We start from the raw sequence: 13811 nt of genomic DNA, 5'->3' as shown, positions 1-13811 counted from the left end.
TTCCATTGAGGTATGTTACATCTTCTGGGGTTTTTTTTTGGGGAGGAGAAGGGTTGTTTGACTGATTCTTGATGTCTTATTGAGTCATTCACTTCCATTTGTCTAATTTATATTTAGTGAATTATTTTCTTCATTTAGCTTTTTTTCCCCTCTTTTTACATTTGGTCAGTTGTACTTTTAAAAAAGTTGTTTTGTTCAGTGGATTTTTTTTTCTATTTTGCCAATTCTGTGTTTTAAGGAGTTGCTTTCTTTTTCCATTTTGCCAAATTTATTTGTTAAGAAACTATTTTCTTAAATATATATTTTTTCCATTTCACCAAATTAATTTTTAAGTTGTTTTCTTCAATTAATTTCTGTGTTTCCTTTTCTAAGCTATTGGCTCCTTCCCCCAACCTTTCATACTTCTGCATAACACTCATTTGTTTTTCCATTTTCCTTCTAGTTCTCTTAAGATCCTTTTTGAACTCTTCCAAGAGAACCTTTTGAGCTGGAGACCAGTTCATATGCCTCTTTGAACTTTCATGTGAAAGCTTTTTGTCTTTGCTGTCCTCTTCTGGATTTGTCTTCTGATCTTCCCTGTTTCTGTAGTAGCTTTTGATAAGAGTTCTTTTTTGCTTTTTTTGCTCATTTTAAAAAGTTGATCTCTGCTTCTCAGGTCCAAGAGAAATTGTCCCAAGCTTTTTTGCAGGAGGGCTGGGCTGGGGCTGGGACTGGTCGTTCTGCAAACTTTCCCATTGCACTGGATGATCCTGGACGATCAGGGCTGCGATTCAGGGCTCACAGTTTACCTTCTATACTTAAGTTGGAGGTCTCACAACTGATCTGCTGATCTACTGGCCACCTGAGGCAAGACACCAGCGCTACAGTATTCTGGCTAAGAGCCTCCCACTAGATTCTTTTCCAGCCCTTCCCATATTTGGCCTCTCTTTGCCAGTATAGGGCTATATTACCCCTGCCCAATGATATAGACTTTTCCACAAGTCCTTCTAAGATATCTTAAGTAGGAAAATTATTCCATGCTGAATGTTTGTGGGTTCTGATACTCCAAAAATCTGTTTAGAGACTTGATCTAGGGTTCATTCCGAGGGAAGCTAGAAAGAATTTAGGCAATGTCTACTTTCTGCCATCTTATTTCTTGATATTCCAAAGCTACTCTCTCCTGCTGTCTAGGTTGATCCCCTACTAAACATTGCAGGACCTTTATGGGTCATTAGTCTTTATATGCAGCCTCAGGTCTTAGAATTAAGACTATTATCTAAATTCAAGCATTAATTTTGATGGTCCTTTTTCCTTTCTGAAATTTTCTTATCCAAAATAGTCTTCCTTTTCTCTGAATTTCTTTTGTCTTTACCATCTACTTGTATATTATTTGTTTTGTTAAATGACTATTATAATCTATCTTGCAAACTAAATGACTGTTCTATACTCTGTATTTCTTGTATAGCTTCTAGCACCTTTAGGCACAAAATAGATTTAACAGTTATTCAATGCAAGAATAAATAATATTGATCAATATAAAAATATGAATCTAAATTACTAGTGAACATTATAGTTACATGCCTTTGCTAATTAAAATTATATAGTAACATGCCCTTGCTAATTGAAATTCTTGTATGATAATTCAGTAAGTAAGTACAAGAGCAACTTTGTGGCTCAGAATTAATTAATACTTGATTACTGTCATTATTTTGACCTGCACCATATTTGAATAGACTTAGGTAACAAGAAAAATAGAATTTAGGAAAGTGCCAATGCCAAAAAAAATAAGAATCAATATTTTTTTTCAATTTGCTACTGCTAATTATTTAAGGAATTAAGGGATGATCCAGTAAGTAAGTACAAGAGCAACTTTGTGGCTCAGAATTAAATAATACTTGATTACTGTCATTATTTTGATCTTGGCCATATTTGAATAGACTTAGGTAACAAGAAAAATAGAATTTAGGAATGTGCCAATGCCAAAAAATAAGAATCAATATTTTTTTTTTCAGTTTGCTACTGCTAGTTATTTAAGGAATTGTGGGGGTTTTGTGTTGTTGTTGAGGACTAATGCAGTCTTGTATAGGTGAGTTTAGAAGGCTAGACAACAATCAAATTTTTGTCAATCTTGACTATTTTCTTGAAAAGTTTTGTACAACTGAGGAAATGCTTAGGAATTTCTATAAAAACAATTTTGTAAAGTCATACTAAAATCCTATAGGAAAATTTTCTATGGAGTTAGGAAATATACTCTTCAAATAATTTTTGAAGTGATTTTTTTTATAATTTTATCATGAAAGATTTATGTCTAATATAGTTAGCTAATAGCTTATTAAGTATTACCCTTGAATTTTGCAGCATTATTTTGCTCTGATTCTCTTAGTTTATAATGTTTTTTGATAAGGAATACAATTATGAGGTTCCTAGTGAAAGAAGCAGTGACTGCCACCCTAAGGTTGCAAAAGGGAACTTTTTTCAATCAAAAAATGAAAATGTGTCCATTGCTTTTATTTTTTTCTTTCCTAATACAGCGTATTACTTTGAATATTTTTCTGTATGTACTCAACATAGAGGAACTCAATAAAAATGTGTTGTTTATGTAATAAAAAAATCTTTTTCTAATTTTGACAACTGTAAGCACAATTTATTTTGCTAGATTTCAAGAAGAAAACTTTTAAAATATTTGATAGATCATTTTGAAAATTTGTCTTTTTTCTACTTTTAAATTATTTGTCTTTGTTTAAAACATGCCATTAAAAATGAAGGTAAGGCAAATCCTCAGTTCTTTAAGAACAGAAATTAATGTTTCATCTATTTAGGCTTTCTGTGAAGCAATTTTGCTGTGCTAGCATATAAATAAAAATCATAGGATTATAAATTTAGAGCTGGAAGAGATTTTAGAAGTTGTTCAGACCATCCATTTTATTTTGTTGCTGAGAAAACTGAAGCCCAGAGAGGTTGTAAGTTATCAATCTAGTAACAATCTCATGTGAAGATTAAACCTAGGTCTTTCTGATTTGAAGTCCAATGCTCTATCTACTGTATCAGTGTTAGAGGAACTCATTCACTTTATGCCAATATAATTTCCCTTTTCTTCTCCCTCACTTCTTTTTTCCCTTCCCAAGAAGTAGCATACTGGTCCAGTCAGCTCAACCTCATATCTGAAAGTGCCACTTATATGTAATTTCATAATTTTTCTCCCTGACATGAACCTCACAAGGAATGGCTTATGCCTCATCATCCCTAATTTCCCCCTTATAGTTTTAACATATGTGAATTTATTTAAATCCTTCAAAAATGAATACTTAGAGCCTCAACTTAACCAAAAAATAAGTTCTTCCTCCCCTTTATACTAACAATTTAAGGAGAATATAACTTTATAATACCTTATGATCCATTTTGTTTGTTTTCTTCAAATTTTACTTCGGACAGTACTAAGGTACTTTGCTTTTTTTTTTTTTTAAAGTATTTTGCTTATTTTGCATTTAAACACTAATCCAAAAAGTGAGCATTTCTGTATTTAAAGTTGAACCGAAAAAGAAGATTATATATGAAACCATGAACCTCTTTTATGCAGTTTACTCTTTTTAAAAAATTGTCCTACTTGTAAGGTTCTCCCTTCCTTTTATTCTCTTCTGTGCATTTTTAAAAAAAAAAGTTTTAATGACCCTATTTTTTTCTTGAGGGGGGTGTATCACTATTGTTAGCCTTCTTAACTTCCATTATAAAAAGGAAAAGGAAAAAAAAATAAAATCTTGCAACAACTAAGTGTAGACATGCAAAATAAATCCAGTCAGTGACCATATCCAAAAAAAAAAAAAAAGTTATATGTCCCTGCATCTAAAGTCTATTGCCACTTTATCAAGAGGTAGATAACAAATTTATTATAGGACTTCTGGTGCCATTGTTTGTCATTGCTCTACTAATTTCTTAAGTCTTCCAGCAATTTGCTTTTATTTGGTTTACTCTGTATCAGTTCAAGTATCTACTCTTTAAAATAGACATTTCTTTTGCTTACACCCTTTTTGTCCACCTTCTTTATATATACCCCATCTATGCCTACTTGATATATTTCTGCACTAGTCATTTTATGAGTAAATGTGCAGTCACTTTGTTCAATCTTCTTTTGGTCTATATGAGAGTAAATTCATCTGATAACTACTCTTGCCACTCCTTGCTCCAGATTTGTATACTGTTCTCACTTCTGATGTGACAAAAAAAATCTTCAGTAGTTAATTCTTTTTATCTTTTTTTTCCTTTCTTTCTTAAAATTGTTAGAATAGAACCAGCACACTCCAGTTTCCTTTGTCTTGAGACCTTCAATGTCTTTTAGAGATATTAAGGTTGCAAAATCCACTGGTTTCTTCTTCCCCTTTTAGAATGTTAGCAACTTAAGGTATATCTAATACCTCAAATAAATTTACCTTTTCATATTTCTCATGACTCTTCTGTTTGTATTTCAAAGTTTCTACTCAGATCTTTTATTTTTCTATTTAATTGAAAATGTTTCAAAGTCTTCTATTAAAGGGCCATCCCTCCCACACACACATAAGTATTATACTCTCAGCTTTGCAGGGTAAGTTATTCTTGATTATAAGCCAATATTTTTTGCAATATATAAGTATGCCAATATTTTCTCTTATTTATAGTAATTGTTGCTAAATCTTATATGGTCCTTCCTCTAGTTCAATGATATTTGAACTCCTTCCTCACCCTTTGCAGTATTTTTTTCTTTATGTGGAAACTGAGGGTTTCAACTATTTGTCATTCCTGGGACTTTTTTGCGGGGGGGGCGGGGAGGGGAAGAGTATTTTTTGCAGAGGTGATCACTTGATGGTTTTTCTGTTTCTCTTTGCTTCGGATTCTAAAAAATTTGGACAATTTTCATTTATAATTTCTTAAAATCTAGTGTGTGTTCTTTTTTTTTTTTTTTTTTTAATGATTCTTATACAATCTGATGATTCTTAAATTCTCTGTCCTGGAGAGAATTCTCTCTTCTAGTTGTTTTTGTTAGAAAGCATCCTATATGTGGTTCTAATTTTCAATCTTTTGATTTTGTTCTAGCAATTCTTGTTTTCTCATGGAATCATTGATTTCTTATTAGTCTGTTCTAATTTTCAAGATATCTGTTACATGAGATGTACCACTTTCTTTTTTTTTTTTTTTTTTTTTTTTTTTTTTTAAAATTTTTTTTTTTTTTTTTTTTTTATTTAATAGCCTTTAATTTACAGGATATATACATGGGTAACTTTACAGCATTAACAATTGCCAAACCTCTTGTTCCAATTTTCACCTCTTACCCCCACCCCTCCCTAAATGGCAGGATGACCAGTAGATGTTAAATATATTAAAATATAACTTAGATACACAATAAGTATACATGACCAAAACATTATTTTGCTGTACAAAAAGAATCAGACTCTGAATTATTGTACAATTAGCTTGTGAAGGAAATCAAAGATGCAGGTGTGCATAAATATAGGGACTGGGAATTCAATGTAATGGTTTTTAGTCATCTCCCAGAGTTAGATGTACCACTTTCTAAGATAATTATTATTTATTCATCGTCTTGCTCTGGAGATGTTTTTCTTCTCTCTCTTTTTCTCTTGTTTCCTTTTGGATATTCATATAGTCCTTGAGAGAAAAAAATTCATTTAACTCTCTTTTAGTTTGGATTTTTAGGTATTTCTGGTTCTGTTCTTTAAAGTAATTTATATTTTCTCCTGCTTGTTTACACCTACTACACTAATTCTGATTTTGGAATTTGTGTTAGGACCATTTTCCATCTCCCTTTATGATTTTAGGTGGGATTGTCAGCCGTGCTTGATCTAAACCTGGTTTCCTCTGCTGATCACCTGGGGTGTGGCTATACTAAAAGCACTATTACACTTTAGGGCCCCCTGGAACTTTGAGATTCAGAGTAATAGCTCTTTAGCACCTTTTATGTCATTTCATTAGTACTACAAATATTAGAGTCTCAGATGTCCTATTCTGAGCACTGCTAAACCTGAATTGGTGACTGCTATACCCAGTGAGTTGATTGTGAGTTTCTGACTATTCTAAGGCTTTCTTATGGAAACCCTCCCCTTCTCCTGAATCTGGATACAGAGATATTTAGACTACAAGTGTCTCTGGTTCATCTCTGGTCAACTCATAGTCTCTGGTTTTATAAGCCTGTAGTAACATTGGCCTTTCTAACAGAAAGAAACTTACTGTCTTTAGGGTTCTGGGTGACATTTTGTGAAATCACACATGGTTGACGTCACATAGTCTTAACTTCTCACTAAATTTCTTATTCGTTATTCAGTCTAGTGCAAATATTTAGCTTTTTGCTGAGGTAAGTGTGTGAGAATCGAGATGTCTGTTTCCATTCTGACAACCATTTTAGCCAAAAGTACTGGAGATAATTTCATAAAGATATATACTATTTGTTCTGAATTTCTGGACATATAAAATTGTATTTTATAATAGAAAATTTCACACATTAAAAAAGAAAAGAAAAAACTATTGAAAATTTGTTTGAATTTGTACTAAAAATAACAATTATATATTATTCATTTTTAAATGATCAATAAAATAAGTAGCAAAAATGTTTTATTATGATTTTAATTAAAACTCAAACATTATAAATATTGTCTTTTGATTATCAGCCTGCAGATGTATTTCATTTTGAGGGAACAGTCTATAGTCATCATATGTCTCCAGTTGCCACCAAACACTGTTTGATAGCAGGTGTGTATGTAATTATAATTAAATTGATATCTTTTTCCTAAATAGGAAATTTATTTTTTTTTATTTCTAGCATGTTTAGGTAAGTGTAGCTGAAATAAAAACAGCATTTAGCAACTTTCTAACAAAGGAGGTGATGGACTCAAAATATAGAATGAGATATGATACTTCTAGCCATTTCCATTGTGGTAAATAGTTTTGTTTGACTATTTGTTTTTGTTAAAATAATTTTTTTTTCCACTAGTAGGGGAAAGTGCAGGAAGAAAAATAATTTGTCAATAAACAAAATAAAAAAATATAGCATGTAATCTAAATATTTCATTTTAAAAACTAAATGAATTTTATTATATTTCCAGTTGAAATATTTAATTATTGTCATTTGTGATATTTGTGTACTTTGTAAATTCCTGTGTCCCCTGTTGGACACTAATAATTTGGCCTGATGTTACACTGGGAATTCTCTGTACCAATTAAATAGTATATCTGACCTCTTCCTCCTTTACCAAAATCAATTATTACATATAGATAACTTAAATAATTTGAGAATTTTCTTCAGCAAAATGTTTTTATTTTCTTTAGAGACATGTCATCTTTTAAGTGGATTATCATGAAAGGGAAATCTTTTTTTAATCTAAGTTAATATGTTGCTGATATATTAAATATATCGCTTATATAATTAAACTACTAAGAATTGTTGGAAATAAACTACATTTTTTAAAAAATTATTATAACTTTTTATTGACAGAGCCCATGCCTGGGTAATTTTTTTTACAACTTTATCTCTTGTACTCACTTCTGTTCTGACTTCTCCCCTCCCTCCCTTCACCCCCTCCCCCAGATGGCAAACAATACTATACAAGTTAAATATGTCACAGTGTATCCTAGATACAATATATGTGTGCAGAACCGAACAGTTCTCTTGTTGCACAGGAAGAATTGGATTCAGAAGGTAAAAATAACCTGGGAAGAAAGACAAAAATGCAAGCAGTTTACATTCATTTCCCAGTGTTCTTTCTTTGGGTGTAGCTGCTTCTGTCCATCCTTGATCAATTGAAACTGAGTTAGATCTCTTTGTCAAAGAAATCCACTTCCATCAGAATACATCCTCATACTGTATTGTTGTTGAGGTATATAATGATCTCCTGGTTCTGCTCATTTCACTCAGCATCAATTCATGTAAGTCTCTCTAAGCCTCTCTGTATTCATTCTGCTGGTCATTTCTTACAGAACAATAATATTCCATAACATTCATATACCACAATTTACTCAACCATTCTCCAATTGATGGGCATCCATTCATTTTCCAGTTTCTAGCCACTAAAAAGAGGGCTGCCACAAACATTTTGGCATATACAGGTCCCTTTCCCTTCTTTAGTATCTCTTTGGGGTATAAGCCCAGTAGAAACACTGCTGGATCAAAGGATATGCACAGTTTGATAACTTTTTGATCATAAGTAAACTACATTTTTAAAATTCTCATTTTAAAAGTGTGATTTGTCAGCTTATGTCTATAACTTCCTTGCTGTTTTTTTTCTTTTTTATTTCACAAAAAAGCTTGTTGTGTTAAAGTATTTTTATTTTTATTGTTGCAGTTGGTACTAAAGGCCCTAAAGTACAACTTTGCGACTTAAAGTCTGGATCCTGTTCCCACATTCTACAGGGTACGTTTCAATTTGGAACATAAATGTTAGACAATAACTACTTTGAATAAATTGTTCAGTGTAAAGACATATTACTAACAATTTATTCTTTGTCAGTCACATAACTGATGTATTTTGTGCTAGCTGTTAAAACTAGAGAAGAGAAAAGCTCCTTCTGTGCATTGTTCTAGTGTTACTGAATTTGAGAAGAAGCATGTAAATGTCCAAGGGCCAATTGGAAAATATAAGATCTACCTCATACAGTGTAATTTCATTTGAAGTTTATGCTTGGTTGAAATATCTAAATCCAAAATAATAGTGGTAGGTTAATCTGTTGAAATTATACAAAATAAACTGTTATGCTAACATTTTACCTATGTTGTCAACTTTTGTTGACATCCAATAGCATCTTTCCTCCCCTCTAAAAGTACTTCTGGGATATTAAAAGGCATGTTTAAATAATGGGATTATGAAAACTTTTATTAGCTAAAATATAACAACTGAAACTTTGAACACCCCAATTTTTTTTTTCCATTTTAGCTATTTGGAATTGTATTAACATGAATTCTGAATCACTGAAATGTCACTAAAACACTGAAAAATCACTGAAATAAGGAATTTAAGAAAAGCAATATTCAATTTTATTCACTTTATAAAATATAAGCCCGACATCTTTCTTTCCTACCCAAAGCTTCAGTGCTTTTATTTAACATTTCTTTGCATTAACTAAAACATCACAAAAATTTGCTGAAGATCATTTTTTCAAATTTCATGAATTTGTTAATAAAAAACAGATAAATGAAGTGTCTAAGTAATTCAGGGAGAAAAATGATTTGATTAACAATGCCAGAATTAATCAGTATTGACTTCAGATTTTAAAACAATTCTATAATCATTTTTAGAAATATGTAGTTCCTAGGCTTTCTAGAAAAAAAAATTTTGAAGAGATTCTTTTGCATGACTGTATATATATATAATCTTTATCAAATTGATTGCCTTCTCAATGATTAGTGGAGGAAGGGAGAGACTTTGGAACTCAAAAGTGTAAAAAAACGACGAAGGAAGGAAGAAAAGGAAAAAAAAGATTAAAATAGTTTTTTTATGTGTAATTGAAAAAATAAAAAGTTAAAAAAAAAAAAAGATGCTTACCCTTGAACTAAAAAGTATATAAAAAAAAAACTAAGTATATGAAAAAAAAATCATGTTTTCTCCCCTAGTTCTGTCATTTAGCACTTCTGTAATCTAACTTCTTTGGGCCCTACTTTCTTTTTTTACCTTGTAAATTTATTTTTAATACACATTGTTTTATGAATCATGTTGGGAAAGAAAAATCAGAGCAAAAGGGAAAAATCATAGCAGAGATTTAAAAAAAAAAAGTGAACATAGCATGTGTTGATTTACATTAAGTCTCCTTAGTTCTTTTTCTAGATGTAGATGGCATTTTCTGTCCAAAGCCTATTGGGATTGCTTTGGATCATTGAACACTGAGAAGAACCAAGTTTTTTGTAGTTGATCATGGCACATCCTTGCTGTTATTCTGTACGCTGTATTCCTGGTTCTGATTGTTTCACTCAACATCGATTTGTATAAATCTTTCCAGGCCTTTATAAAATCATCTTATTCATCATTTGGTATAGAACAATAATATTACATTACCTTCATATACTACAACTTGTTCAGCCATTTCTCAATTCTTTTCTACACAAAAAGAGCTGCTACAAACAGTTTTGCACATGTAAGTCCTTTTCCTTCCCTTATGATTTCCTTGGGATATAGACTTAATAATGGTACTGCTGAGTCAAAGGGTATGCACAGTTTATAGCTCTTTGGGCATAGTTCCAAATTGCTCTCCAGGAGGGTTGGTCATTTCACAACTCCACCAACATTGCATTAGTGTTCCAATTTTCTCATATCCCTTCCAGCATTTATCATTATCTTTTCCTGTCATCTTGGCCAATCTGAGAGGTATGAATTGGTATCTCAGAGTTGTTTTAATTTGCATTTCTCTAATAGTGATTTAGAGCATTTTTTTTCATATGGCAATAGATGGCTTTAATTTCATCATCTGAAAATTAACTGTTCATATCATTTGACCATTTATCAGTTGGACAATGACATTAGTTGAAGAATGACAGCCCTACTTTTCTTACATGTAAAATGAAATCAGGCTAGTTGACTTTTAAGGTTCCATCTAGCTTTAAATCTATGATCCTAACTTTGTGAATATGTGGAAAAAATATCTTTACTCATTTTGTGGATGTTTGTTCAAGGGGCTATGTGCATTAATAATTAGATCTATGCTGACAACTTTGTCTTTTAAAAAAGCCCACCCAATTGTTTTGATTATTCTTCCCAAACCAAAACCAATCATTGCCTGATAAATGCCAAGCATTCTAATATGTGCCGATTTGTGACCCAAATTTACATTTTTATGTAAATCTCAATTATTAATGTAATAAAATGCCAGCTGTTTAAGTTATTTCACATTTTAATTTTACTCTTTCCTTAGATTTCACTTATCCCTTAATTTTTAAAAAAACCTCACAAAGCTTTTTATGTGCTTCTATTTGTAGGTCACAGGCAGGAAATATTAGCAGTTTCCTGGTCTCCACGTTATGAATATATATTGGCAACAGCGAGGTAAGATGTATTTTAAATTTTGTATAAAAGTTAGAACAATAATTGCTAATCAGCATTTTGAAAAAAATCACATTCAGTATAAGTGTTTTGACTTGATATAATTCTGTTGTTTGAAAATGTATTAGGAAGCTATGTGGAATTTTAGTTGTAAGCATATCACACTGATAATTTCTAGTCCAATATTGTTAACCCAGCTAATCATCTTATAGGTTTCCCTTTTTCACATAGTGAGAGAGATAAACAAGAAAGTATAGATATATGGATGTCAGTTTGTGAAGTCTACTGACAGAATAATTCATGTACACCCAATAATGTTATGTATGAGTACAGTAATGTTTATCTCTTAGGAAATGAATGTCATTCATTCAATCACTGTATACTTGCTAGAGTTATCTGTTGTGACTTAAATTTTGTGTGACTTGAAATTTGTAAAGTGAGAGAATTTTATCCTAATGGATGTGTGTTGCATGTGTTTAGATAAGTGCGGTATGTTAGAAAATGGCTTTTTTCAGAACTGAAGTTATAGAAATTTCCTGACTCTGTTTCAAATCTTCTGAATAATATCATAATTTTGAAATTTATTAGATACAATAAGGCCTCAATTCATTATCCAAGTCTTCCAAGTTCTTTATTATCTCAACCACTCTGAGATTTGTGTGGTTATATTAAGCTATCATGGCAGGAAAATTACACAAAATCTCCAAAAATAGGACCTTGAACAAATGACAAAGAGAAATGGAGAACTCCAATGGTTTTCTGTGTTTTGTTTTGCTTTTATTGGAAAATTCTCAAGGTTCTATCATAGTCCCTAGAATTGTTTTTATTGTTCTAGTTTCCAAAGGCAGCTAAATCTTAAAAGAAAAAATATATATTTATTAGGGTGCAGGGGTGGAGAGATTTTTGAAATTTTGGTAAAATTTTAGAATAATTTAATGGTATGTTATTTATCCATGGTTAAACATTACTAACTTATTTTGTAAATAAGATTCTTTTGGGAAAGAATTCTTATTTTGCAAATAAGATTCTTTTAAGAAAGAATTCTTATTTTGTAAATAAGATTCTTCCAAAAATCTTGATATTATTATTTTTCCTAAATTTTCCTCAAATATGAAAAATCAGAATACTAAAATTTGAAATTAAATTGAATGGGGAAGGAAGCCTATCAAGCATTAGTGTACTACTTTAATCAATATTCTTACACTAGTGTAAGAATATTGATTAAAGATGCACACTGAATGTAAGGAGACAGATAAATATAATGCCCTCATTCCCCTAGAAACTATTGTGTATCATAGCTTTAATACAGATCTAAGTAGCAGTGAACCTGAGAAGTTCACGCTTATTCAACCCTGGATCTTTATCATTCCAAAAGATTTTATAGAGGCAATCACTTCTCTAGATGCCATAGGCATTTATATCTCTTCCAGGAAGGACAGGATCAAGATACAGACATGCCCAAACTGACTTTTCAGACGACTAGAATCCCAAAACCTATCCCAGTTCAGAAACAAAACTAAATTGGAAGTAGAGAAAGGATTATTCATTCTGCTATTACAGAATTCATGGTCAGTTGTACAAAGAATCCAGATTATAAGCAAATAAACATTATTACTTAGGCTTCTTTACATTCTGATATACATAGTTTTCCTGTACTTAATAAAAACACAAGACAGACCCAGTGGTGGAAGGATCTAACATATGTCCTAGTGAGTTCTGATTCTATATAATACCAGTATCTTCAGATAATAAATTGTAATCACCAATGAATGTACAGATTGATGTTTGTTAACAAAGTCTTGTCTTCCTTCTTTAGGCATATTTTCCATGATTTGAAAAAAGAATAAAACAAGTGTTTAATTTCTAGATCATCAAATTTGTCACTTGTAAGCCCTTGAGATGAGTAATTTTGGTATACTAAGTTGAGTGAAATTACATTAGCTTTTACTAATCTTACTCTTGTCTTTCTTAAAGAAAAAAAAATGCCATAAATATGATAGCTTGGATGCTTAAATAAAATGAAGTTTTATCTGCTTCATAGCCTAGACAGTATTTGAATTACAAGCAGTGAGAGAAATGTAGTTAGAAAATTGCTAAGGAGCAAACTACAAGCCTCTCTAGTCCTTGGGGGAAGAGAAATACTAATATAATTAAAAATAACTGTGTAAAAGCAGCAGATGTTGGGTTGTGTCCTTGTAAACTAAAAAGGAAAGGTTATTTTCTTAGCTTTCTCCCCCCACTATTTTTAATGCTAATGTTGCATATTGAACATCTGCCGAACAGGCAAAGGTACAACAACCCAAATGTACAGACACATTTGTGCAAATGTAATGATCCTTGCTGTGATGACTGATGAGCAGGGGGAGGGGCAGAGTCTTTGACCTAGGTTTAAATCATTGTTACTCTTCTTTCCTCTTAGTGCTGACAGTAAAGTAAAACTGTGGGATATTAGGAGAGCATCAGGATGTCTGATTACTCTTGATCAGCACAATGGGGAAAAGTCAAAAGCATCTTCTGAAGCAGGTAATGAAGAGATTGAATTAATAATATAAAAAGACAATAGTTGTATATATATGTTTTGATCTTGATGCTTTCTTAATATTAATATGTTAAACTTCACATTTTATAGGTGGGAGAAAAAAGGCATCCACTAGAAATCCTACATCAGTTTGTGTCTTTACACAATTAAATCACTTGATAAATAAGAAATATGACAACTTCTAATTGCCTCTGAATTTTGAATTATAGAAATATGTCTGAACCAAATTGTCCATTTTTTTTTTCCTTTGGCCACCATTATAATAGTCTTGGGTTAAGGGTATTGAA

At 31.4% G+C, this 13811-nt stretch overlaps 1 protein-coding gene across 3 annotated transcripts in view; it reads left to right on the top strand.

The window, feature by feature from the left end:
- Positions 1–13811, top strand: part of ERCC8 (ERCC excision repair 8, CSA ubiquitin ligase complex subunit) — a 58468-nt gene that overhangs the window by 20715 nt on the left and 23942 nt on the right. For all 3 annotated transcript variants that reach the window (XM_031965356.1, XM_031965367.1, XM_031965363.1), the window contains 4 exons: positions 6630–6711; positions 8301–8369; positions 10922–10988; positions 13405–13508. In XM_031965356.1, the coding sequence (XP_031821216.1) occupies positions 6630–6711; positions 8301–8369; positions 10922–10988; positions 13405–13508 (322 nt within the window). The remainder of the gene's footprint in view (positions 1–6629; positions 6712–8300; positions 8370–10921; positions 10989–13404; positions 13509–13811) is intronic.

Source organism: Sarcophilus harrisii, chromosome 1 (genome assembly GCF_902635505.1).
Source record: "Sarcophilus harrisii chromosome 1, mSarHar1.11, whole genome shotgun sequence".
Lineage (NCBI taxonomy): Eukaryota > Metazoa > Chordata > Mammalia > Dasyuromorphia > Dasyuridae > Sarcophilus > Sarcophilus harrisii.
Note: the sequence above shows the minus strand (reverse complement) of the source record. Positions and strands in the feature narration are given on the sequence as shown.